We start from the raw sequence: 27,929 nt of genomic DNA on the forward strand, positions 1-27,929 counted from the left end.
AGAAAAGTGTGCATCACGTGATTGTCATATGATAGTGAGCACACAAGAGATATTTGATGGTTGGATTACCATCATGAAGAGATACTCAAAGGGGGAGCTTTCATCTCAAGAGGATACCACCACAAAGAAGGGAAGGCAGCCTTCTCCCGCAACTTTTCGTTGCCTTATGGGTCTAAAGGATGGGGACATCCTCACATTACAAAAGGAAGTTAATGATGGACACATCGTCTTTCTTAGAAACAAATGGGACAAAGAGGATGTTGTTGACATGGAGACAAGGGCAAAGCAAATCAAGCAAGATAGGGTGCTCCATGAGGAGCTAGTTTCTCTCTTCAATGCCTCAACTCATGCTAGCAATAGTATGATGAAGAGTTGGGAAGATCTTGTTGCTGAATACGACATCACCAACAATGTATACACAAAGATTTTAGGTGTTTGCAGTGATTGGGTGTCAAAAAAGCTCACACGTGGGGTTGATGCAGGACCGTTGCCAAATGGTGCAAAAGACATTGTGAACTTTCTTATTGTGAAGAAGCAAGATCCTCTTCATTCTTCTACTACCTTACCTTGGCAAGTATATATTGTGGGGTGCAACCTTGAGGCATTCGATCTTATATACAATGTGTATAAAGATCCTATTACCATTGGTGTGGTTGTCCTAGAAGCGGCACATGGAGTTGGGGGCATGACATGGGATTCTATCATGTTTGGAAAGGTGGTCTTCACATTGTTAAAAATGACATGTGAGCCTAAACAATTCATTTTGTTGTCATTTCTCAACCGCAAACAAATGGCAGCTATGGAGGAGGCCCTTGAGAATCTTTCATGCAAGTACCATATGCAAGTTGGAAGTGTTGACTTCCTACCAATGGCCAAGAGTCTTGCTTTTGGGGCCATGGATTCATTTGTTGTGTTGACACTTGTGACCATGGAGAAAAGCTTCATCAATCTAGATCGATATGTTGGAAATTCCAACAAGCCATGCATTTTGGATAATGAATCCATTGAAGCCATTGACAAAGAAGGAAAGGATGGAGAGCTTGAAGAAGAAAAAACTATTGGAAAGGCCATATTTAGAAAGAAAAAGAAGGTCATCAAGGCTACAATCAAGGCATTCAATGATGCACATGAGGTTGTATGTGATATATTCTCATGTGGTGTTGCATTAACGCTCGCATTGGAACATCACATGAAGACTATTGCAGTGGTGTGCAATAGTCAAGAGCAAAGAGAGATTGAAGCGGCATGTTGGAGAGCCCATGAGAGCGCCAACCCACCTACAAGTGCTCAAGAGGTTCCTCCCATTGGTGCTCTAGCTCTTGACCTACCGCCGGAGGGTGTGGATGAATCAAGCCAAGACATAGCAAATATTATTATGAAAGAGAGGTTGAAGGCTACTTCAGGTGTTTGAACCTCTCTATCTCTAACTTTTGTCAATGAGAACACTATGGTGTAAGGTTGAACTTGTGTTTTGGAGGATGATTTCATGACATAACATTTCCTACATATTTTCTCATTTTGTGGTGCTATCTAAAGCAAGCCTTACAAGCCTATTTCTCTCAGTTTTGTGTTTATTGTTTAAGAGTCCTTATTTCTAGAAATATTTTCATCATATTGTACCTAAAATTAGTTGCAAAAAGTTTGTGCTTCTGTATTAAAATACAAGTATGAAGTACATGATAATGTTGGAAGAAATATTTTCTTGTATGGTATAGCTAGAATGCTTCAATCAATTGCTATTACATTACTTTGATCCAAATGTTGGTATTGGTTTTCTCTAAAGTTTTGTGTCCTTCAATATTTTGCCATGTGGTCAAATATATTAGAAGAAAATGTTTTGTGTCATACAACTACATTGAGTTTTTCAATTTCAATTGCAATGCTTTGATTGAAACATTGGTATGACTTGTATTATCAAAGGTGTCAATGTGGTGTCTATTGATATTAGGCCACATGATCTAATATTTTTTCTCTTGAAATATGTTTTTCTAAGTATGCTCAACATGCATGTCCTACATGCACATCAATGTGGAATATTGTAGCATGTGTGTATGGAAAAATATTCTAAAATGTTCATTGCAACTATATACATTGTTGTATCTTAATTCAATAGTCATATAATATTACATTGTGAAATTTTTTTGCCAGATGGTCAAAAATATATTTTGATGAAATATCTACCATCCATGCATACTATTTGCATATTAAATTTAATGTCTTATACAATGTATATATGGAATAGTACAATAAACTTAGCCCTATTGAACTATATATAATGTTTTTATCTTAGCTTACTAGCTCTAAAATGAAAAAAAAAACTTGTAAGAGACTAGATGTCTATTTTGTTCTTAACATTTGTGTTGTATGATAGAATGATTCAAATTTGACTAAGAATAGTCTATTTGCATATTTGGCAGATTTGAGCAGAGCAAACAAAGTAAGTGATGTGGCCTTGGCGAAAAGTGCTACCAAACTATATGTGATACTTGATCTCAATGGTCTTCTTTTACAACGTTGTTTTTCCACATCAAAGAGGTTCCAAAGTTTTCGAGTGGGCAAGCAATGGGTTGTTCTTCGACCAGGATGCATTGAGTTTCTTGAAGCTACATTTGCAAGATTCCAAGTGGGAGTTTGGTCTACAGCTTCACACAAAAATGTCATCGCAATAATCAATTGCTTGGAGAGCTATGCAAAAAGGAGATATCCTTTTTTCATGATTTGGGGACAGGAGAAATGCCATACGCATCCACTCAAGATCATCTATCGGCCAGACAAGATGGGGGTGGAAGCAATGTTCAAGCCCCTTCAGTATGTGTGGAATGAATATGGCAATGTTTGTGAACATAGCAAGACTATTTTGATAGATGATAGTCCCTACAAGGGGTGTCCTAACCCTCTTGAGAACTGCATCTATGCACAGACATTTGATGTTAACCAAGGAGACTCAATCTTGATTGAGGAACTTCTACCCTACTTGACTCGCTTAAGTGGATCCCATGATGCACGTGAAGTCATAAAATTTGATCGATATGGACTTGAGCCAGTTCAATATGGACATGAGTTGTACACACAATTCAAGGTTGTGATTGACACATGGCTTAAAGGAGATGATAGTGCTATGTCATCTTCATCATCAGTACAACCCAAGAACATCAATCGTGGAGATGGAATATATATGAAACAATCTTCAATCACTTCTTGCTTGAAGAGATCATCAATTGTACAAGGATCATCATCAAGAGTCTCAATTCATCCAACCCATCCATTGGGTGTCTCACAAGTATCGAGGTTAAAGCGGATTCCTTTGGTTTCTACTCTAAAGGATATGGAAGCAATGCAACTTGCTCATCAGCTAGGATATAAGGATGACTACATAAATGGTTGTGTAGCTAGACACTTCATAAAAAACCTTCAAAAATTGTACTTTCCACGAAAATGATGTGACACAAAAATAATACACTCTTTTCTACAACTTGTACCTCGGTGTTTATAAATGCGTTCAACATTAGAGAGACTAGCTCAAGATTTCTAGATTGTGATTTCATGGAAGAATTCATTGTATTATATACAAGCTCCTCAATGAAGAATGATATTCTAAATGTAATTTGATGGAGAAAATGTGTTTTTATGAAAAGGTATACTAATTGTGCTTTGATATTAAATGAATGCGTGCATGAATGCAAAATATACTAGAAAAGTTTAAATCTCAAATTAGTCTCGGTATTGTTGTTTTGAATTTTATTTTCAAGTATATTGTTGAAGTTATATTGGAAGAAGCAATTTCTTGTATGGTAGCTAGAATGCTTGAATCAATTCCAATTGCATTACTTTGATCCAAATATTTGTCTAAAGTGTTGGATCTTTTGATGTTTTACCACATGGTCAAATATATAGGAAGAATTTTTTTTGTATCATATAGCTACAATGCTTTTTCCAATTGCAATTGCACTGCTTTGATTGAAATATTGGTATGACTTATATTATCAAAGGTATCAAGTTGGTGTCTATTGATATTTGGCCACATGGTCGAATATTTTTTCTCTTAAAATATGTTTTTCTAAGTATGATCTACACATATGTCTTGTATGCATATTAATGTGGGAAGTGTTGCAGCATGTGTGTATGGAAATATATTCTACAATGTTCATTGCAACTATATGCATTGTTGCTTCTTAATTCAATAGTCCTATAATATTGTCTTTTGTAATCTTTGGCCACACGGTCAAAAATATACTTTTATGAAGTATCTTGTGGTCATGTAGCTAGACACTTCATTAAAAAACTTTAGAATTTTACCTTCCGCAAAAATGATGTGACAAGGCAACAATACATTCATGTCTCTAACTTATACCTTGGTGTTTATAATTGGAGACTAGCTCAAGGTTTTTGGGTTGTGATTTCATAGAAGACTTGATTGTTTTGTAAACAAGATCATCGTGGAAGAGTGATATTCTAACTATATTTTAATGGAGAGAACGGGCTTTGATGAAAAAATATACCAACTGTGCTTTGATATTAAATGACTGCAGTATGAATGCAAAGTATACTAGATATATTAAATCTCAAATTAGTCTCATTATTGTTGTTTTGATTTCTATTTTCAAGGGTAACGTAGATATCCTTTTTCCAACTTAGAAACATTCAGCACAAATATAGACAAAAAGAATATAGTGTGCTTTGATCTCAAATAATTCTAAGTAATATTTTTTGGGATTTTCTTTTTGAGACTATTAACCACACATACATATTCTTTCCAACTTACTAGAAAGAGCTAACCAGAATTATAACCATACTATTATATTGTATGGTGACTATGCATATGTAGTCAAAGGTCAAGGGTTGGAGAGAGAGAGAGAGAGAGAGAGAGAGAGAGAGAGAGAGAGAATGCATTGATGTCCAAGCATCATGTATTAATATAAAGTGAAGTAAAGAAGAAATTCCTTAGGAAAACACACATACTCTATAGTTTTCTAGTTATTTTTTCAACATTTAATTTGCTTTATTCTCATAGATAAGGTAAACTTTTAGGTTTGGCTATAAAAATACAAATATTTCTATACAAAATGCACAAAAAATAGGTCTATTTCTCAAAGTGGGACTTAGGAAATTTTCAAATTTCCCAATATAGTGTTATTAAATGCTCTTTCTTAATGCTGAGATACGGGGGTAGATTATAGTTAATAACTACCACTGGCCATGTAGACCATTTACTTGATCTCATTGAAAATGGATTCACGCCATCTAATGCTACACCCATCTTTAAATTGCGTGGTTCTTTTGCAAAATCTGGCCATCGCAAATCAATATGCTCAAATGCAGGACTATCTGATGGAATTCGCATTACTCCATCTTTGCTCTTGTGCTCCGCTCTCCATGTCATAAGCTTAGCTAATTCGGGACTTTGGAACATATGTTTTATACATGGAGCTAGGGGAAAATATCTCAATACCTTTCTAGGGACCTTACCTTTCTCCTCTTTATAACAAGGCGTTTGACATTTTGGACATGTCACACCGTCCTCGTACTGACCTCTATATAAAATACAATCGTTGGGACATGCATGTATAGAAGAATAGTCAAGTCCAAGACTACTTATCATCTTCTTCACCTCATCATGTGATGCAGGAAGGGAATTGCTTGTGTGGATAAGAACTTCTGAGAGAGTAGCCTACAAGTTCATTAAAAATATGATCAATAAGAAGCAACCATGTTTAGAATGTAACAAAAAAATATGTTAGATTGTTACATACTTCAAAAGTGCTGAAATGGATAGATTACTCCATCCAAAACGGTTTTGAAGATTAAGAATAAGTAAGCTTGCACACTGAGTCATGTCAGTTGGCTTCCTGCGTAGATACGCTTTAGAGCTTCTTCTCAAAGATACTTCTCGTTGTTATTAGAAATATCGCTTGCACTATTATTTTGATACCAATCCTCAATAAAATCAGACATGCCATCGTCGTTATCAAAGATATCATCACGCCCATTAAAGTCCTGAGAATATTGTTTCTTTAGTCTTGCATACGCATTAGGATCACTCCTGCGTAGGATCCTCATGCACTCTATTGACATGTGAGATACGTCATGTGAACGTTGATTTGAGATATTGTCGATGTCATAATCCGGAATCTACATATTTGAAGGCAAAGAAGATTGTATCAATAGCATGCTTCTATATAAAAGAAAAGAGAGATGTGCATGGAATTCAATAATTATCACAGATACAAAATAGTTAGAGACAATAAAAGACGATTTTCAAATTAAATTAGAGATAGTAGAGAACGTGGTGCAAATTAAAGTGTAGAATTAGGGTACAAGAGGTCAAAATAACATTAGGAATTGTATACAATGAAGCTCTCAACCCTCATTTGTTAAGGGTGCTCGTGGAGGTCTACGCCATCCATAATTGATCAGCAATTCATCACCAGCACGTAATGATCTAATATCATTGACAACTATGTATCTTTCTACATCCCTACTCATATGTCCTGGTTCATGACTATTCTCACACTCCACAAACGTGCAATTGGTTCTTGAACTCATCCCTCGACTACTATTGATTAAACCTGCTATGTTTCCTTGAGAGTAAGGTCTTCCGTCAACATCGAGTCTTTGTCCTTCTGCATGTGTAATCCCTTTATCAGAAAGAGAGGCTACATTGAGACATAACCCATAAGTACTCATGCTCTGAATGTAGCGAGTAAGTTGATGCCATGGACCCCATCTATATATAGGTCCACAAAAAGACATAAGGGTGACCTCTGAACGAGGGGGCACATGCAAATCCTGTGCAATAAAGAGGCCTCGTCCTGCTCCACTGATGGTAGACGGAGCAATCATGTAGCGATTGCCCCAGGAGCTAAAAACCACTCCATCTAAAGGAAGTGATCCTCTCTGCTATCCTCCGTATCGTCTTCGATCATACGTCTGTACTAGAGAATGCAAACGAGTGGGCAACAGATGATCTAGGAGGTAGAGGATGTCGAGAAACCTTGAGTTGCAACAACTGACAAATGACCTATCCGTGCCTTTGATTTATAAAATAACCAATAATAAAACTAAGGGAGAACAATCACATACCATAGGTCGATGTCGCTCCTCAGGTGGTGGTGCTGGCTCAAAAGTACCATGAGTCATCTCATGTGAAAAGCACTCCCGTTATGGCCTCCGATATGTGCCATGACAATGAGCGCACCAGCATATAATAGACTCATCGTAGTAGAAATCATCGTAAACGGGTTCATGTGCAGTATTGGAACTCTTTGCCTCCCAAAAACCACCACCAGTAGGAGGTGGCGGTGTACCCTCTGATTGGTCCGAATCTGATTTTCAAGTACCATAAAAACATGAGTCATTTATCAAATGATCGAAGTTAAAAAATCAATAAAAGAAACAAAACATTGAAATCTAACAAGTTCTATGGTATATTCTAACGCTTATTGTAATATGAAAAATAAACAGACGCTACTGTATGGTGGAGACAAACAAGAGGAGGGCTAATATGTGCATGGAGACATGGCAATACTTCTGCAAGGAGAGATGCCTACGCATCACTTTTCCTCAGCAAAAGGTGTGTGCCTTTGCTAACGCATATTAGAATTAATATGAACTTTGCTAGATTGATTCTAACTATTCTCTAATCTATGTTATTTTGTTTAATCAAATTTACATAGACGGCAACACGAAAGAGACTGCAAGCTGGTCACACATCTAGACTAGGCCGGATGGGACGAGATGGATTTGTGACCACATTTGTGAGTATAGATCGTTCAAATTTTAACTTTCAAAGGTAATATTATTGAATGAAGAAATCAATGTCTTTGGTTTTGTCTTGATGTAGACCAAAGACTATGGTCGTGCACCTACGGCGCAGGAGATGGAGTACGCCACATACTACAGCTACCGCGCTTTGCAGGCGACACTTGCTCTAACAGGACAAATTCACTTGTGGGTATTACTGTTTTGTTTTGTAGTTTATTTTCATGTTAACTGTAATATGTTCTTATTTGATATTACTAACTAATGCAAGAGCAATATGGCGAGGACGACATGACAGAGGTGGCTCGACACAGGAGGCCGAGGAGCGACGCCAAGGGGCTGAGAGGAGCGGCGGCGTGATTGCGGGTGGGGGCACGGGTGGTGGCGCTGGTGATGGTGGTGTTGCGGGTGGGGGAACGGGTGGTGGCAATGGTGATGGTGATGGTGATCACGAGTCTGATACTAGCGACTCGTTTAGTGATGGCTCATGTAGTGATCATACTTAGGGATCTGTTTTGTATATGTGAGGATTGATCACCACACACTCTAGACACATGTACATATATTTGTTGATGATATATATTGATGTATGTTCATTGCATCACTGAATTTGTCTATTGTCAAACAATTAATTATTTGTCGGTAAGTTAATTAGCCTAAGTATCTACGAGAACGTTATTTATTTATCTTTACGTTTTAAAAAAAAACAAACCCTAAACAAGGAAAAAGGCGAGGCCACGTTGTAACACATCAAAAGAAGCAAAAGATTGGCAAGCATCAACAATTTCTCAAAAGCTCTTGGAAAGCTAGATAGAGACAAATCAGAATAGAGAAGCTATATAGAGAAGCTAGATAGCTCTTGGAAAGCTAGATAGAGACAAATCAGAATCTTTATCGCAGTTCCAGTGACTGTTTTTCTATGTTAGGCTCTAATATTAACAAGCTTTTGATTTTCATAATTTTTGCAGAGGTCCCAGATTCTACGCTACATATCAACTCAAGCTAACTTTCAAGCTTAAAGATCCGAACTATGAAGTTTCAAAGCACGTGATTTCAAAGTATCAAGCTCAACATAAGCTATTACGATTACAATACCATGTACCATGTACCAATTTATGTACCATGTTGCAAATACGAGGTTTCAACATGATACCAAATCAAGTACCAAGTACCAACAAGTACCAAGTACCAAATCTAACCCTCTCTCCTTGTACCCACGGGCTTTAAGCTCTACCTGCCGGCTATCACCTGGCAGCTACAGCTATGGAGTTTAATGGCCCTCCTTATATACAGGAAAGCATGCATGCAGGCCGACCAGCTAGACAGTCGTGTGGAGAGGAAAAATGTGAGAGGGAAAAAGTGTGTGCATATGTGGTACAATGGGCAGGGCCCAGGACTGTAACTCTAATAGGAAATAGTACTGCTTGAGTTTAGAAGGGCTTCATGAGAACTAGACGCTATTTGAACAGGCAACAGACTCTGGAGCCCAGGACTGTAACTCCAATAGGAAATAGTATTGCTTGAGTCTAGAAGGGCTTCGTGAGTACTAGACGCTATTTGAATAGGCAACAGACTCTGGAGCTCATGGTAGGCTACCTTCAAAATTTCCAAGGGGGTCCCTCCCCTCACGAGCTCCTATAATAACGAAGAGAGAGAGTGTGCACTGTGCGTGTGTGTATGATATATATATATATATATATATATATAATATGTCTATATGTGTGTCGGGGAGAGAGAGTGTGAGTGACTGACAGGTATATAGAGTCTAATTTTTATTTAATTTAAAGTTTCAATTTCAAAAATCAACAATAAAAGAGAGCTAGATAGCGCTGTTTACCATAATTCATGTTCGTTTACGCCCGGTCTGACTAATCTCCGCAAAAACAATGACAACACCGAGTACAATCACAATTGCAAGGAAGCAAGCGGCAAAGAGAGAGAGCAATACTAGATAGAGCTAGAGAAAGAGTATGTATATATATAATCCCATCGGTATAAATTTATCGGCTAGCTATTTTTTCCCGTTGTGCGGGCATCGAATAAGCGACGCGTCGCTTATGCGACCCAATCGTCATCACTTAAGCGACCTTTTCGTTGCTTATGCGACAGTTGAGAATTTTTTTAAAAATTGACGCTTATGTGACATAAAGCGTCGCTACAATATTAGCTAACAGCATCGTATAAATAACGTACTGCAATGACGCCAGTAACGACTCTAAATAGCGTCGCTTATACGACGAAAAAGGGTCGCTACAAGAGTTGCTGTACACCCAATGGCTAGTAGTGTTAATGGATAGGGTTGGGCTAACCAGATCCATAGGTTAGGTTGAGTCTATGGATGTGGTCAAAGTAGAAAAAGGATTAAACACTCAAAATTAGGCAGCTAGGTGGACCCGAGGTACTTTCCATGGACTTGACTCGGTACTTTCCACAAACTTATATTGTTAGTGTTGGTCGTGTGCACTTACTCTCTAGTATATAGATCATGGAAACCCATATATCTATATTAGTCATGTATGCACGATCTTAGTCATAAACGCATGCGAATATAGGCAAAGGTATGGTAGGAATGTGAAAGATCAAAGGTTAGGAAGGTCATTAAAGGGTTTCATTCATGGGTATAACTGCCTTTGTATTGTGTGTGTGAGCATGAGGAGTTCTTAGAAATAAATCCATGAAGCTTCAATGGTAATCTCTATCTTTTTTTATCTCTTTATTTTTGTTCTATATGTGTGTTTCTTGTGACGTGCTTTAACTGTTAAAGCTTTCCCTTTTAACACTTAGCGATGACCACGATCTAAGAATCCCCCTTTGGTGAAGAAGGCAGGTTTGAAAGGTTTAAAAAAACGACATGAAGCTTGAGGGGTGTACTTTTAAGAAGACCTACATACTTGTATTCAAAAGGTCTTAAATAATACTTTTTTCGGTGAATTTTGATTTAATAAAATGATATAAATTTATGAGTTTTTTTTTAAAATGCCATTTAAAACCCCTTTAAATAAGTAGAATTTTGTAAATTTTTCTCTTGGTTAAAAAACAGTTCCTTATGATCGCACACTTAATAGATTCAAATCTATTAAGCTACTTCGCAACTTTAACCTTAACATTATTTGTTGGATTGAACGGAGTTTGAAACTACTTACTTTCTAAGTAATTAGCGTTCTATTAATCCATATAGACATGACATATAGTAGAAAATGTGCCCATGATGCTGCCGATGCTGTTGTCCATAGTGATTTTGGTGACTACTGTCCATAGTAGCAAGGGCATTCTTCTTGTGTTCTAGGTTGGGAGTTGTTGTTTTGATAAGCAGATCGAGCTTTCTAAGGTGCCCAGGCTCATTTTAGGCGACGATGATCCGGATCCAACTTATCTTGATACAAAGCGTGTTGATGCTGTGCATTCTTGGAGCGGCATTTTTTGATAGTGTGTTACGAGAAATAAGGTGCCGAGCAGACATGATCAGATTTGTGCCAAGCATCTGAGCCGAGTCCGATATTTGATGCTGATCACAACAGGTAGCATCGTCAGTCCGGCATGCACCTTGAGCGGAAGCCAAAGAGGGCGGCACAAATCTGAGCCGAGTCCGATATTTGATGCTGATTGCAGGTAGCATCGTCAGTCCGACATGTGCCTTTTGAGCGAAAGCTGCCAAAGCGGATTGGTCAGATGTCCACGCCAAACCGACGTGTCCGCCGCTTCAATCAGTGTCCCAGTTCGAGTCCGAGCAGACGAGTGCCGATCTAATCCGGCATACATGTTGTGATCGACTGCAGTTGTTTTCTGAATTTTGTGGCAGGATGACGATGGCAATGATTCGAATTTCCCCTTCTATGGTAGTTGCTGATGCTTGAAGGTGGAGTATATGGAGACGACACAGGCTCCACGGGATTGCTGTTAGGTAGTATGATGCAGGGTGAATGGTGAGATTAATGCCCCTGCATCCGAATGGTGAGATTAATGCCCCTGCATCATACTACCTAACAACAATCCCATGGAGCCTGTGTCCCAGAACTTCAACTCTTCTTTCAGTTGCAAGACTTGTTGATCTTGGTTTGTTTGTTGGATTCGACCACACCAAATGCCGCATTGAGAAAGATGGACAGATTATTGCAACTGCTTCTCGTAATGGCAATTTATTTGAGCTCTCTCTTAATGATGCTGTAGCAAATGTTGTCACTGCTCCAGGTGATCATGATTGCAAGATATGGCATCATCGCTTTGTTCATGCTGATTTCTCAAAGCTTCTTGATCTTCATCGTCAAGGTCTTGTACGTGGCATGGATCTTAAAGCTCATCCTCATATGGGAATCTGTGAGTTTTGTGCTCTTGGCAAACACAATCGTAAACCCTTTCCTCTCTCGAATTCAGTTCATTCTCATGATTTGTTGGATCTTGTTCATACTGACATTTGTGGACCTTTGCCTCCATCGAGAACACAACATCATTATTTCATTACGTTTATTGATGATTACTCACGGTATATAGTTGTTTTCTTGCTTCAACAAAAATCTGAGGCGTTATCTGTTTTTAAGCAATTTCACAAGGCTGCCGAATTTCAAACTGGTCGTCACCTCAAGAAACTTCGCAGCGATAATGGTGGAGAATATGTGTCTCGTGAGTTTGAGAGTTATTGTACGGACCATGGTATTCATGAACATACTATTCCATATTCACCTCAACAGAATGGTGTTGCTGAATGTAAGAATCACACTATTATCAATGTTATACGATGTATGCTGATTCATTATGGGTTATCTCGTGTTTTCTGGAGTGAAGCTCTCTTGACAGTAGTCTTTGTTTAGAATCATCTTCCTACTACTGCTCCTTCTGGTAAGATACCCATCACAGCATGGACAGGTGAAATTCCTTCTGTATCTCATTTTCGAACCTTTGGATGTATTGCTTATATTCATGTTCCTCAAGAAACACGAGCAAAGCTTGATGCTCCTGGGCTTAAAGTTATTTTTATTGGGTATTCTGACACTTCCAAAGGCTACAAATTCTATGACCCGTCCTCCAAGAAAGTGCTTGTGAATCGTGATGCTATTTTCAATGAACAGCTTATGGGCGGTACATGGTCCATGGATGATTCTGATGATACTAAATCTTTGCTTCAAGCTTTTCCATTCTTGTGTGATGATGAATCTTCTTCTATAGAGCAACTTTCCTCTTCACAACCATCTAAAGAGCAACTTTCCTCTTCACAACCATTGATTCCGAATGCTATCATTGATGATGTTGACATTTTTATTGATCTGCCTATTGATTTTGAGCATCGTTCTTGTCATGTTTATGATGAAGATTTTGAGGCTAATGTTTTCTCTACTTCTGAAGATCCTGCCACGTACAGTGATACCATATGTTCTCCACAAAAGGATCAATGGCAAGAGGCTATGGAAGCAGAGTACGATTCTCTTATCTCTAAAGGTACATGGATACTCACTGAGCTGCCTCCTGGCCGTACTGCCAGTGTAAGTGGGTATATAAGACAAAATTTAAAGCAGATGGATCCTTTGACAAATTCAAGGCACGTTTAGTTGCCAAAGGTTATTCTCAAGTTGCTGGTGTTGATTATCATGAAACCTTTTCGCATTACTAGTATTCGGGTTTTATTGGCATTTGCTGTTCAATTTGACTTAGAAATTCATCAGATGGACGTGCGCACAGCTTTCTTGAATGGAGATTTGAATGAAGAAATTTACATGAAACAGCCAGAAGGATTTGTTATTGTAAGGAAGGAAGATCTTGTTGCTCGTCTTCATAGGGCTTTATATAGTCTTAAACAAGCTTCACGGGCCTGGTACATCAAGTTTGATCTTTTTCTTACCTCCCATGGCTTTGTCTCTTGCTTTTCTGATCCCAATTTATTTACCAAACACCAAAATGGTAGTTTTGTAATCCTTGCCCTTTATGTGGATGATACAATCCTTGTTTCCAATGATTTGGGATTTCTACACCAAAGTAAGCAGTTGTTATCTTCGGCATTTGATATGGTGGATCTTGGAGAGCTTCACTCGTGTCTTGGCATTCAGATTCAAAGGAATCGCAACAAAGGTATTTTATTACTTCGACAGTCAAAGTTTATTATTTGAAGATACTATTAAGAAGTTTGGTTTGGAATCTGCACATTCAGCAACTACTCCTTGTCTTGCGAGTTCCATGAAAAACACTTCTGATGGCGGTGGCCAGCTTGTTACAAATCAACCATATGCTAATTTGGTTGGATGTCTTCAAGTTGTTGGTTTGAACACTCATCCTGACATTTTGTTTATTGCTAACTATCTCGGGCAACACCTTGCATGTCCTTCTCTTAAGCATTGGTCTTCAGCAAAGCGCGTGTTGAAATACTTGAAAGGCACTGCAGATTATGGTTTGGTTTATCAACGACAATTCACATCTGACCCCATTCCATCTCTTTCTCTTTTGGGTTACACAGATGCAGATTGGGCCAGCTCACATTTATCTATGTGATCTATAGTGACAATTGTTTCTTCATTAAATGGTTGTCTTATTTCTTGGACCAGTAAGAAACAACGTTGTGTTGCAGTTTCTACAACCGAATCTGAATATGTTGCGGCATCACTTGCAGCTCGTGAACTCATTTGGCTTCGACAAGTGTTGACAGATATTGGCCATTCTCCTCTTTTTAGTACACCCTTGCAGTGTGATAATCAGAGTGCTATTAGTCTTGCAAAAGACTATGTCCAACATAACAAGTCAAAACATATTGCTGTGCATTACCATTATGTTCGATACGAAGTACGCAAAGGCAGTATCATGATTGAACATTGTCCAAGTGACCAGATGATTGCAGATATTCTTACCAAAGGTCTCAATGAGTCACGCTTCATTCTCTTGCGCGCTCAGAGCTTGGAGTTGCCTCGGGCTCACTCTTTCTAGATTAGGCTCTTTACTCTTATGGTAGCTTTGTACATATATCGTTGTAATCTTCTAGACACCATGCACTTTGCACATTTCACAATTGCACACTATGACCTCTTGGTCCTTTTGTATATTTGTACATAGATGCACAATGCACTTTCACATCATTACTTCTAGTTCATATTTTCACATTTGTATAGGGGCTTGGGTTTTTCCCTTGTACTCCCCAAGGGTTTTTTCATCCATAGCTAGAGACCCTTGTTTGAGTGGGGGTGTTGGAGCTCTATATATGGCTCACTCTACCTAACTTGGTCTCACCTATATATATGTATCTTGTCCTCAATATGAATCAGTCTTTGGGAGCGTACATGATGTGTCTCTTGTCTCATCTCTTTCTCTCTACATTTCAACAATTTGCATGTGGCTAATCTAAGTGCTTGTGTGTGTGTGTGGTGTATCTGCAAAGAGTTTGATGAGCAAGCAGATACAAGCATGCAAGAACATGGAACTTCAGCGAAGTAAGAATAGTTCGTGTGGCAACACCCAGTGAGATTTCTTTGTATTGCTTATGCTATAAATGGCCTCATACAATGTATTACAAGAACCCCAAAAAGGGGGAGCGCCATTTTCTGGTAGTTTTCTTTGTATACAGCTAAAACAGTTTAAGTTCTTGTAGAAAAGTTTTATTTTTATGTGTGGGTGTGGGTGGACACGTGGACTGCCACGTGTTTGAGCATGGGCAGCAACGATAGGATTTGAAGGGCACCCAAATCTTTCATATGACAGACACCTAAAAATTTTGCCCTTCTTTCAAGAAGAACAAATTTCTACAATGCCCGTCTAATGACAGATGAATAAAAAATTTTCCTATTGAAAGATCATCGTGATGCTTGAGTCATGTACAAATAGATACAAAGCATTTTGTATTGTGTTTACAAGATTTTATTTTAAGATCGTTATCAGTTATCAATTGCATAATACTTATTGACATTTAAAAGCATATCCATATTTATCTATATAAGAAAAAGTTATAAATTTATGGTACTAACACAGAAGATCGTACAATCATCATCTCATGGTAACTTTTATCACTACATTTATCCAAAGTAAATTTATTTGAATTCATATAAACAACTTACATCATAAGAGAGATTTTCATGATAACTTTAAATGAATTAGACAAGATCTTCACTTCATACAATATTTAAATCACTTAATCTCACCTTAGTCTAAAAATCTTCAACAAAATCTTCACATTAAGCCCTTGAATATGCAAATTGAATAATGTATACAAGGCCAATATAATAGAAAGCAAATAAAAACCCAGGGGAAAAAACCCCTCTTAAAGAGGGTAAAAAGTGCCCTGGAACCTAAAAATCCAAAATGCATAAGAAGGAAACTTCAAATTCAAGCTTCTCGCATAGAAGTGGTCTCCATGGATCTTGATCTTCTACTCTTCATAGCTTTCCAAGCTTCAAAACATTCATTCCAAAGCATGTCTTCAGGGTTGTCTACCTTGGGAGTATTCAATCCCACAAACATCACCAATCCCAACATATCAAGGGATAACCTATTCCGAAACTTGTCCTTGATTTTATTCATCTTTGAGAAACCTCTCTCATGTGCTACAGATGAAAGAGGTAACAAAAGCAAGGCTCTCCAAAGCTTCATAGTCCATGGAAAAGAGAATTCCCATTCTTCATGATTACAACAATCTTGCCAAGCAGTATGCATATTCTTTTGCTTAAAACAATTTCGCATCCGTGAGACAAAAGATCTACGCTCTCCTTTGCATTCAACCTCATTCATGAAAGAGCCAGATTCCTTTCCAAAGTGCTTGCAAAGAGTTTCCAACCATAGTCGTGAGGCATCATCAAGCTTTTCTAAATCTTCATTATAGTCTCTTGGAGTAAAATACTTCACAGCTTCAAACAACTCAAAATCAACCTTAAAACGATTCCATAAAGCATCCACTAAACTTCTAACATAAGTAGTAGCCATCATTACTAAATTCTCAATCACTATATGTAGAGTTTCATATGCATTCACAATATCTCCTTCACACATAGGCCCCAAGTGTAAGACATGTGAGTGTATTTTGCCAGCACTATCTGTAAAACTCACCACCCCATTTTGTCCATGAGCCATGGTCAAAAAAGCATGTGTGTGTTTTGTATCAAAGCCAAATACTCAACCCAAGAAAGACATTTGAAGTGTCTCTACAACAGACTTTAGATGACTTCCAATAGCAGAAATATCTGGATGCTCCTCTTGGAGCTTGCAATTGAGCACATTTAATTCTCCAAGCACATCGGCAAAGAAATTCAAAAGAAATTGCACCTTATAGTTTGTCAATGATGCATATAACTCACTATCTTCATGCTTCAATGCTGTCAACAAAGCTGGCATCAGACGCACCACTCTAACCATGACTTGACCTCGAGACAACCACTTTACATCGTGCATCTTTAACAATTTCAATTTTCCATGTCTACCAAGATTGAATGCCTTTACAACTTCTGCAAGAGCTGCATGTCTCTTTGCCGATCTACAAACCCACTCAAAGAGCTTTTTTGCAATCTTATCCACAAACTTGAACTCTTTGAACACTTTAAATGCATCTCCAGCTGCAAGTGACTTCCTATGAGCAACACAATGAAAGCTCAAAAGATGTGGAATATTTTGCTTCAACCTTGCAACCACACCATTTGCTGAGCCTGTCATGACACTTGCACCATCGGTAGCAATACCAATCATCTTGTGCAAAGGCAACTCCATTTTGGCCAAAAAGTCAAGCAAAGTTTTACTTAAGGCCTCTGCATCACCATTTTCGATTGGCAAGAGTTCCACAAAGCATGTACATATTGGGCCATTTCCACAATTTTGCATGTACGTGATGTAAACAATCATGTATTGTTTTGTACTAATATCAGTACTCTCATTGATTTGAATAGAGTAAAAAGGACTCTCAACAATGTCCTTCTTTAATCTATTCCAATATACATGTTTGATTGCCTTGGCAAATTCCTTTCCTGCATCTTTACTAGTGTACGCAGAGTACTCACTAGTAATTGGCATATTAGGTGTGCGCAAAAATCTTTGAAAGTTGCATTGGTGTGGAAACTCTTCAAGAGGTAAATTTCTTTTGAGTACATACCACATGCTTTGCATGACCGTGACAATCCTATCCTTCTCATCATCTGTCATAATCGCAATATGCTTCTCAATGGGAAGTGTTGAGCATCTCTCATGTTCTTCCCACATAGCCTTTGCCTGTATATGCTCTTTAGAGAGACTATGCTCATCTAAGGCACTCCTTTGTTTAGTTGTAGCACCTTGAGGTTGAGCATAAGGATTCCTTTTGTGTGCATAGGTACACCACCTGCATTTGAGCCTCTCTTTTCCATCAGGCCCATCAATAGGGAAAACCCATGTATGCGGAATTTTTCAACTTTCCAAGAAAATCCGCTCATACTTTTTTTTTTCTCTTTTGTGGCTTCTTGTGCAGCCACAACTTGACTAGAAGTGGCAGCATCACGTTGATCACTTGTTACATTAGTAACTAGACCATGAAGCCCAAGAGATTGCTCAAGGGTTTTCTGTTTTTTGCTTTTTTCAGGTCGACCAAGTGGCGCCATATTCTGTACATAACAATAAATAATAATGTGATTTGAAATGCTGTGAAGTTTTCAAGATACTGCTATAAATCTCATATCTTTTTCTATCCTTAGTCTATAATGTAGGTAGTGTTCTTTGAATAAATACATTATTAAGCTTCATGCTTAGTATGCCAACAATTTCATGTCTTGTGCAAGTAGTCATAGAATTCACAAGTAAAGATAATGCGTGAAAAGAAGACCAACCTTTAGATCTTGGAGATAATGTGGTGGTTGTAATCAATGTCGTCTCAAGACTTGATGACTCTTGAATTCCTTGGATGATGTCTTTGGTCCATATAGATTGTGTTCACTATTTGAAAGACTTAGAACTAGAAGTTAGATTACTCCAGATGATGCCGTGGATGAAGCTTGATTGTGTCCTGCAAAGCATGAAACCCAAGTTTGAGAGAGGGCGACTTTCAAGTTTCTACCATGCAGGCGACTCAGGCGAGACTCGAGAGAGAGAGAGAAAGAAGGCTGTTTGCATGTGGCCGTTCAGCAGATAAAGTGTTCATTGGGCGTGCATGAGAAATGAAGAGAAAGAAAGCTGCTGTGAAAAGCCCACTAATAGTACCTTGTACATCTCCAAGCCTGACACCATCCAAGTACATCACACTCAGCACATAAGCAGTGGCAAGGCAGTTTAGCCCCAGATTCCAGAATCTTGAACAGTGCAGAAAACAACCCCCATGGTCGCCCATGATGCAAAACAATTGGCACTACTAAGCAGCCCTCAAAACTAGAAAGACAAAGGATGCTTCCACTAGACAGCAGGCCCCGCCTCAAGACAGCATAAAGGCTAGCGCTCTACAGCATACAGCTTGCTGCCAGGCCATACCTTCTGAGCGGAAGCGGAAGACAGACAGATCAACCACACTCAACCAAGCAATATGATCAGCCCATTAGGCATACACCTAAACCTTAATTTGGACTAAAAAGAAAAGTGCTGCCCAAACCCATGAACAACAAGAACCTCAGCTCTGCATAAATCGTCCACCAGTCAGTGCAGTTCCCGCTGCTACCACACAGTGTAGCTAACAGCTAAGCATGCACCCAAAAAGATGGCAACTTGGCTGCATTGAAGCGTCCAGTTGTTGTGTTCACGGCTACAGCCCAAGAACCCTACACCATAGTAATATGAAATGGCAATTTCATGGCAGAAACTGCAGAAACTCTGTTTCTCTAAAGGCATCGTTTCTGTTTCCCTTTCCCCTTTCCTAATCTCACCATGGTCAAGTTTCCCAGCGCTGTGATGTAGCCCATGGTCAAGTTTCCCAGCGCTGTGCTTACTGGGGTAGTAACAAAGAGTAAAAGACAACCATGCATTATGCATATAAGATAACTGAAGATAGCAGTTAACTCACCTGGGCAAGGTCACCGGGCAGGCTGCAGCATAGTCTCGTACTAACACATGAGCATTTGAATTTTGGCTGCACAAGTAGATTAATATCATGAAATTCAAACAACAAACACAATATGCTGTTGCTAACTTCTAATGAATATAACCTAAGAAGGGGTCTTTGAGCATACCTTCAAAACTTTCCTGATATTCTGAAGCACTTGAAGGTGACAACATCGACTGAATCAACTGGAAACGATGGCTGAATACTGCAGACAAATTCTGGACACCTCTGGGAGGGAAGCACTCCCAGGAGCCAGAGAAATGGGCTGAAATAAGTGCCGAACTGAGGGAGAGGTGGGCAGGAAGCAAGGTGGTCAAGGGCTGAAGTGAGGTGGACAGCAGCAGGCAAGGTGCACACTGCAGAGGCTCGAGCAGGGAGCAGAGGCTAGGAAGGAGGGCGAACTAGAAGCAGGAAGGCAGGCCGCAGGAGGACTCAGGAGGCTGGCCGCTGGAGTGGAGTGAGAACTGAGGCAGGGGGGGCTTCATAAATAGGGCCAGAGGCCACCGAGTCCTGACTCCTGGGCCGAGGGTCGTTGACTCGCTGCCAAGAAGGAGCGGGTTTGCTCAGCGGTCTGCAAATGCTCGAACGAAAACAGGTTCGCCTTAATCATATACAGGGAGTAAGCAGCTGGCACATGATTCTTGAGAGCCCGGGACTCGCTGCCAAGAAGGAGCTGGTTTGCTCAGCGGTCTGCAAATGCTCGAACGAAAACAGGTCCGCCTTAATCATATACAGGGAGTAAGCAGCTGGCACATGATTCTTGAGAGCCCGGAAATGGAGCTGGCCAAGGGTAAAGATCATAATGAGAAGTTATGCCGCAAGGGAAAGCAGTTTGGCCCTCTTTCCCTGCAAGCTACTACCTTGCTCTTGAGCTAAGGCAAATACCAGAGGGAGAGAGAGAGAGAGACGGCGTTCGCTAAGCGAAATTACCCCTTTACCCCTTTACCAAAATTAGCAATGACAACTTCCAAGTTCCAACTACCCCTTTACCAAAATTAGCAATGACAACTTGTCAAATGACATTAATTTAGCATGCAGGGCAGGCTGGACATATAATTTTAAATTTTATTTTTGAAGGGCATTTCAAAAAGTTGCCCTTCTTTTGACAGGTGTATAATTTTTTTGCACATCCTTATGGAAGGGAAATTTTTTGTCTAGCTCGTCCTTTGAGAGGTTTCGTCTCAAGTTGGCCTTCGTACGACGGGTAGACGGCTCTCGGAAAGGAAGATGGGCGTCAAATCCTATCGTTGATGTCATTGTCATTGGGCAGTGTCTCTGTCAAGCTCCCACTTGCTCATGTCGGACACGTGGGTGTCACATGTGAGGTCTCCCACTTGCGTAAGCCATAGGGGCTCATCTCTGAGTGAGCCCGCTCCCTAGCTGTAACTTCTACTTCAGCGCTGTGAGGGTTGTCGTCGTTGTGAAACTCCTCTCTTGCTGTGTGATGGTTGTCTCCATGCTGCGATGAATGTAGGCCGATGCTGTGGCAGAGATCGGTGAAGCGGTATTTGGGCAAAGCTTTCGTCAGGACATCGGCTAATTGGGAGATACTGGGGCAGTGGGTCAAGATTATCCTTTGTGGCAAGGCGTTCTCTGATGAAATGATACTTGATGTCGATGTGTTTTGTGCATTTGAAAGATGTTGTGTTTGAGGCTAGGTGGATGGCTCCTTGGTTGTCGCAGAAGATCTGAAAGGGTTTTGTGTTTGTATTGATGCAGGTTTCATTGAGAAGGGATTGAAGCCAAATGATCTCCTATACGCCATGTGCTAAAGCCATGTATTCAGCTTCTGCAGTGGATAGCGCCACCGTTCGCTGCCGCTTGCTCTTCCAGAGTATGGCTGTGCCGTTGAGCGTGATGACGACGCCGGTTGTGGAGCGTCGGCTGCTAGTGTTGCCTCCCAGTCTGCAGTTGAGATGTAGACTCTCTCCCTTGAAGAGGAGCGCATGGTTTGTGGTTCCCTTAAGAGAACGCAAGACGTGTTTTCCAGCATTCCAATGACTGAGTGGTTTTTTCTAAAAAAATGCTCTGTGGTGATGTCAGGTCGTGTGCGTAGGCTTGGCCACATAAGATTGCCAACAAGGTGACGAAATGGTGCTGCTGTGAGTTCGGCCTTAGATGTGGATGATAGGAGCTTTGTGTTGGGTTCAAGTGGAGTGCTTATGGGAGTGCATTCATGCATGTTGTATTTATGTAGGATCTGCTTGGTGCATGATGAGGGTGTGTTGTGCTCTATCATGAATAATATTGATGCCAATGCAGTATGTTATCGGGCCTAAATCAGTCATGCAGAATTGGTTACTCATGAGTTTTTTGAAGCTTTGCATGGTGGGCATATGATTGCAGATGATAATAAGATCGTCTACGTAAACAGCAACGATGAGCAAGTTAGTTAGTGCTCTATATACACTAGGGTCAGATGCACAACATGCAAAATTGTTACTTAGAAAGAAGCTATGCAGTCATAGATACCAGCAACGGGAGGCTCGTTTTAGACCATATGTTGCTTTGCGTAGGTGACATACCTTGTGTTGTTCTGTTATGAAGCCTGGGGTTTGGTCCATATATAGCTCTTCTTCAACATCACCATACAAAAATGCGGTTTGACATCCATTTGGTGAATGAACCATCCTTGTGCACATGCATGCCCTATGAGTGTTCTAATTGTTACTAGGGATGCTACAGGTGCGTATGTGTCATTGTAATCTAGACCTGGGATTTGATTGAAGCCCTTGGCCACTAACTTGGCTTTATGTCGGGTGATTTCACCATTGGGCCCCTGCTTGGTTTTGAATACCCTGCTCCAGTCCTGTGAATGTTGTGCTTCCTTAAGAGTTTCTGGGTCACTGTTTTGTTGACTGATTGTGTGTGCCATGTAGACGAAGTTAGGGTCAGAAAGTATGACTGATGGGCGGCGATTCCTGTGAGGCCAAGTAGAGGCATGGGGCCTTGAGTCATCCTCCTCGAGAAAATTGATTGGTTCCAATGCTTCTTCTTGGCTATCATTGGCCTCATGTTGTTCCTCGAGGCTTCTTCATTTTGTGTGGGGTTGGGAAAGGCTGGGGGTTGGTGGTGGTTGTGGTGAGGTAGGGGAGTTTTGACTAAAAGGGAGGTTGGCCTCTATGAACTTCGCATCTCTAAATATGAATACCTTGTTTGTGTTGGGGTCCTATAGCCTATATCCTGTGGAGGATTCAGGATATCCTACCATGATGCATGAAAGGCCTGTGGGTTCTTGTTTGTGCCTCTGTGGTTTTGGGACGTGGGCAAATGCTTGACATCCAAAGATTCGCAGGTGGCTGACATTGGGTTTCCTTCCATACCAGATTTCTTCAGGTGTGGTGTTGGGTGTGGCTTTGGTGGGAGCGCGATTGATGATGTAGTTGGCACAACATGCTGCTTCAGCCCATAGCTTCATAGGTATGTTGCTTGTGATCATGATGCACCTTATTGTTTCCATTATCCTTCTACTCCAGCGCGGTGTGTAGGCAGGCGTGAGCTCATGCCTGATTCCATGGTCATCCAAGTACTGCTTGAAGTGTGTTGATTTGAATTCTCCGCCTCTGTCTGACCTGATTTTTGTTATTTTGTATCCTGTCTCTGTTTCTTTGAGTGCCTTGAAACGCTGAAATTCTTCAAATGTGTCATCCTTGTGCGTGATGGGGATAACAAAAGACTTTCGACTAAAATCATCAGTGATGACGAGTAGGTATCGTGCTTCGCCTAATGATTCTTCAACCATTGGCCCACAAAGGTCCATGTAGTGTTTCGATTATGTTCTTTGATTGTATGCCTCGATGTGATGAGAAGGCTCCTCGATGCATTTTACCCATGTAGCATTGCATGCAGTGTTCTTGTGTGGTGTGGGGGGAAGGCCAGAAACCATCTGTTTGTTAAATAATTCATTCATGCTTATTTGATTTATGTGACCATACCTCATGTGCCATATGCTTGATGTTGTGGGAGTGGTGATGGCCGGTGATGCTATGCAGGCTGTTTCTGTCTCTATTTCTAGTGGCACCTTGTAAAGTCCACTTTCTCTAATTCCTTGAAGAAGTCGGATTCCAGCCTTGGAAACCCAGCAATTTGATTGTGCAAATTCGATTTGTAGCCCCGCATCTGCCATGGCTCCCAAAGACAGCAGGTTCTTGGCTATTTGAGGTACATGCAGTACATGTTGTAGCTCTCCTTTCCCTTGTGGCAACTTGATGCTTATCTGACCTGCTCCCACCGCTTCAATGGGTGCATCATCTCCCAAGAAGACTTGTGTTGGTATCTCAAATTCTTTATATGAATGGAAGAACCCTTTGTCCGTGCACATGTGGGAGCATCGTGCACATGTGGGCTGATGCTCCCGAATCTATGTTCCATATGGTTGATGATTTCGATGTTTCAGGTTCAGGTGTGATAAAGACCATTAGGGCAATATGTGAATCTGTGGCAGCAATATGTGCACGATCACTTCTCCTCTTCCTTATGGCTGCTGCCTTCTTAGCACGTTCTCTTGCAATGTGTCCCTGCCCCTTGCAATAGTAGCATACAATATCTTGTGGTTCTCTGATTGGCCTCTGAATGTTGGGTTTGTATGAGGGGTTGTGCCATCTTTTGTGTGAGCTTTGAGCTTCCTCCTTTGCTATGTATGCTTCCTCCTTTGCTATGTATGCTTTCTCATCTGTTTCAGCCTTTTACAAACCTTACCTGTGTTCTTCTTGTTCTAGGCGAGCAACTAGGTGTTCAAAGTCTCGAGATTCTTCCCTTCCATCCAGCGTTATCACTAGTTATGAAAATTGATTTGGTAAGCTACTTAACAGCATGTAACAAAGTTCTGTTTTGGGTATTGGCTCTTCGATTGTAGTTAATTGTGATGCCATGTTTCTGAATTTGGTTATATGGTCTTTGACCCCGTCTTTGCTTCTCATCTTTGTTGCCATGAGCTCTCTGTTTAGCCTCAGAATGTTGGCTAGATTCCTTGACTCATAAGTTGTAGACAAGGTATCCCAAACTTCTTTGGGAGTCTTGGCATGTTGGACTTCAGCGGGCTGGTCCATTTCCAAGACTTAAACAGAGAAGCACATATGCCAAGTGCTCCCTCCTTTGATCCTCGAGGAGATAATTGGCGAGATCATCCTCCTCATCTGCAGCCTCCTCTGCATCTACAACAGATGGTGCTTCTTCTCCTGGGCCTATCTCCCATAGTCCCTTCTCCTGAAGTATCATCTGGATTCTCCACTTCCACAATTGATAATTGTCCCCCTTGAATTTGTCGAGGTGCTTCAGCAGGTTGTCATGACTGGTTGATGCCATACTTTCTGTGAACGTTTGTGCAGGTGAAAAAAATAAAAAATAATAAAAAATGTGAGGATGGCGCAACAGGGTCTATTGTGGGCCCATAACCTTTGTTAGGTAGAATGATGCATGTGGGTGAATGGTGAGATTAATGCCTTAATAGTGATTGGCATGTGGCTAATCTAAGTGCTTGTGTGGTGTGTATGTGCAGAGAGTTTGATGAGCAAGCAGATACAAGCATGCAAGAACAGGGAACTTCAGCAAGTAAGAACAGTTCGTGTGGCAACACCCAATGAGATTTCTTTGTATTGCTTATGCTATAAATAGCATCATACAATGTATTACAAGAACCCCAAAAAAGGGGGAGCGCCATTTTCTGGTAGTCTTCTTTGTATGCAGATAGAAAAATAGTTTAAATTCTTGAAAGTTTTATTGCACACATGTCACCTCCCACGTTTTTATGTGGGTGTGGGTGGACATGTGTTGACTGCCACGTGTCTGAGCATGAGCAGTCTCTCTGTCAATTGCTGCACCATCTAAGGCCACTACAGACATTTGACAAACTTGGGCCATTCAACACTGCGAGCTATGGTGGTTTTCCAGCACTCCGACAAAATTATCAAAGCACGAGGCCATTTGGATGGGTTCGACGCTATCCCGGCTGATTCTGTCTGTGTCGGGGAGAGTAGATGTTGTTGCAACGCTATCGTTCTACCCCTACAGGTGGTGGATTTGATGGGTTCCCTATGTAAGTTGGCTCATAGATTTATGAAGATAAAAGACTACCATTCTTTTGAAGATAATTATTAAACAAGACAACATATTAATCAATTCTCAAAGTGAGAAGAAAGAATGATGAAAGCTTTCAAATGATTTATGGGATGGGCTTTCTCCATCATTGTGAAGGTGTGTCACCGTTGTGGAAGATCAGGGACATCGGTCATCCGATTGTTCCTATTCCAGCTCGTATTGCGATGAGTATGGACATAGATCAAAACATTTCCCAAACCCTCAATGCTTTCACTATGAAAGAGGTATTGCCATCAGAAAATGGATTGTCCATTCTTTTATTATGAGGGATGCAAGGAAGTGGGTCATGACGAGAAGCATTGTCCTCTTGCATTTGAGGAGGAGTTGCATTATTTGCCAGATATTCTTGGGGTTTCTCCATATGATTGGGCTAGGGGAGTGATGGGTAGACAGATGGTCTGGATTTCCATGACGAGATGCCATGTGGTTCACACACTAAGTTGGGTGAAAGCATGAATGGGTGTCCAAAAAAGTATATTTTGGCAAAAGAAAAATGTAGTACTAAGTACGCATAAGTACTTGTTCTTTTAGATTTTTCATGTAAAAAAAAAGGTTAGTAAAGGTGAATCTTTGGTGGCCAAAAGAAAATTTGAGTTGAGAATTCAATTCCATCCACACATCAAGAAAATCCGTTAACAAAATTGATTTTTGGTTACTCTCACAGATTCCCTTAGCTCAAAGGATCGTGCACGAGGTGGATTGCTCTCTCTCTCTCTCTCTCTCTCTCTCTCTCTCACACACACACACACACACACACACACACACACACACACAAAACCACACAGGACACAGACATCGGTCTCTCTCTCTCTCTCTCTCTCTCTCTCTCTCTCTCACGTGCACACACAAAGGTATGTGCTTTGGCTATGCGCTCCCCCTCTCTTTTTGTCTTAATAGAAATAGCGTGTATTAAGCTGCTACGTGCTCTCTCCATCCCTCACTTGTATAATACACTCTGTCGAGTGTGTAGATGCTTTCCCCACAAAAGAAGGTGCAATATGTTTTCTAGATGCATTGCAAATTTCATAGTTAGATACGCCTATTTGCATGAATATATGAAACCTAAATCCATTAAGTAAATCATACAGATTAATATGTAGTTGAAGTGAATATATGTACTCTAAATTCATTGTAGTTTGTATGCTACCTATATGTTTAGAACTATTTTTTGAACTATTGTATTTTTTACAAGTAAATTTCATATAATGCCAAGTAAGACATGAATTTATAATAAAATTTAGGTTTTTCTGTTAATAGGATGGAGCCCTCTACTTCAATTGGAATGGAATCTTAGGAAAGTACTAAGTCGACAATTCAACCCCATAATGTGACAATGCTAAGGCAGGTGAAGACGAATCTTCCTTGTATCCAAAAGGTACAAAACCTGTAAACATGGTGAAAAAAAAACTTAACCTCGAAGGGAGAAAAAAAATCCCTTCACTCCATCAAGCCATGTCTGTTCACTCCATCAAGCCATGTGTGTTCACTCCATCAAGACAAATCTTCCTTTATACAATCATCATGTTCTCAAAGGAATAGGCGGCACTTAGCATTGTTTGTGGCTATGATCTCTCTCTCTCTCTCTCTCTCTCTCTCTCTCTCACTCACACACACACACACACACACACAGAGGTATGTGATTTGTTTATGGTCTCCATCTCTCCCTCTTTTTGTCTTGACATCAATGACCGATAGTAGCAAGTTATTACCTACCCCCTCTCCCTCCCTCTTACCTGGTCGATACACTCTGTTGATTGTGTAGATCCTTTCTCCACAAAAGAAGGTGTAGCACATTTTCTAGATACATTTTGAATTTCATAGTTTGATCTGCCTATTTGCATGAATATATGAAATCTAGATCCATCAAGTAATATGTAGTTTAAGTGAATATATGTACTCTAAATTCATTTGTAGTATGCATGCTGCCTACACGTCTAGAACTATTTTCTGAATTGTTGTATCCTTTACAAGTAAATTTCATACAATGCCAAGCAAGCCATGAATTTATAATGAAATTTAGGTTTTTTTTTTTTTGGCACAATGGAGCCCTTTGTTTCAATAGAATCTTAGGACATTACTAATCAAGTCAATAGTGTAGTCCCACAGTGCGACAATGTTGAGGTAGGTG

The 27,929-nt window shown here is 40.1% G+C and overlaps 4 protein-coding genes and 1 long non-coding RNA gene across 5 annotated transcripts; 3 read left to right on the forward strand and 2 right to left on the reverse strand.

The window, feature by feature from the left end:
* The first annotated feature begins 28 nt into the window (after positions 1-28).
* On the forward strand, positions 29-8,264 carry LOC147639103 (uncharacterized). The gene is made up of 3 exons (XM_086793403.1): positions 29-961; positions 7,841-7,947; positions 8,030-8,264. The coding sequence occupies exons 1-3, from the start codon at positions 29-31 to the stop codon at positions 8,262-8,264; spliced, it is 1,275 nt and encodes a 424-aa protein (XP_086649529.1).
* Positions 8,265-16,050: 7,786 nt separating this feature from the next.
* Positions 16,051-17,047, reverse strand: LOC147639104 (uncharacterized). Its single transcript, XM_086793414.1, has one exon. The coding sequence runs from the start codon at positions 16,789-16,791 to the stop codon at positions 16,051-16,053; it is 741 nt and encodes a 246-aa protein (XP_086649540.1). The 5' UTR covers positions 16,792-17,047.
* Positions 16,834-17,850, reverse strand: LOC147639105 (uncharacterized). The gene has a single exon (XM_086793424.1). The coding sequence runs from the start codon at positions 17,848-17,850 to the stop codon at positions 16,834-16,836; it is 1,017 nt and encodes a 338-aa protein (XP_086649550.1).
* Positions 17,851-20,339: 2,489 nt separating this feature from the next.
* Positions 20,340-26,389, forward strand: LOC147639106 (uncharacterized). Its single transcript, XM_086793437.1, has 4 exons — positions 20,340-20,393; positions 20,847-21,025; positions 21,180-21,286; positions 21,425-26,389. Exons 1-4 carry the CDS (start codon positions 20,340-20,342, stop codon positions 21,475-21,477), a joined length of 393 nt encoding a protein of 130 aa, XP_086649563.1. The 3' UTR covers positions 21,478-26,389.
* On the forward strand, positions 21,652-27,531 carry LOC147639107 (uncharacterized). Its single transcript, XR_015264221.1, has 3 exons — positions 21,652-21,788; positions 25,203-25,255; positions 27,059-27,531. It is a non-coding gene; the product is annotated as an uncharacterized LOC147639107 (long non-coding RNA).
* Positions 27,532-27,929: the final 398 nt, after the last annotated feature.

The sequence above is a fragment of the Cibotium barometz genome, chromosome 4, assembly GCF_041138505.1.
Source record: "Cibotium barometz isolate CiBa-2024 chromosome 4, ASM4113850v1, whole genome shotgun sequence".
In the NCBI taxonomy this organism is placed as follows: Eukaryota; Viridiplantae; Streptophyta; class Polypodiopsida; order Cyatheales; family Cibotiaceae; genus Cibotium; species Cibotium barometz.

Bases quoted from the DNA above. Each gene is read 5' to 3' on its own strand.
- LOC147639106 (XM_086793437.1), top strand. From the start codon at position 20,340: ATGATTCTTGAGAGCCCGGGACTCGCTGCCAAGAAGGAGCTGGTTTGC. The intron at 20,394-20,846 runs GTCTGCAAATGC...TCCTTATGGAAG, and splicing joins AGGAGCTGGTTTGCTCAGCG to GGAAATTTTTTGTCTAGCTC. The intron at 21,026-21,179 runs GTGAGGTCTCCC...CGATGAATGTAG, and splicing joins CGGACACGTGGGTGTCACAT to GCCGATGCTGTGGCAGAGAT.
- LOC147639103 (XM_086793403.1), top strand. From the start codon at position 29: ATGATAGTGAGCACACAAGAGATATTTGATGGTTGGATTACCATCATG. The intron at 962-7,840 runs GTTGGAAATTCC...GTCTTGATGTAG, and splicing joins TCATCAATCTAGATCGATAT to ACCAAAGACTATGGTCGTGC. The intron at 7,948-8,029 runs GTGGGTATTACT...AACTAATGCAAG, and splicing joins CTAACAGGACAAATTCACTT to AGCAATATGGCGAGGACGAC.
- LOC147639104 (XM_086793414.1), bottom strand. From the start codon at position 16,791: ATGGCTCATGGACAAAATGGGGTGGTGAGTTTTACAGATAGTGCTGGC.
- LOC147639105 (XM_086793424.1), bottom strand. From the start codon at position 17,850: ATGACAGATGATGAGAAGGATAGGATTGTCACGGTCATGCAAAGCATG.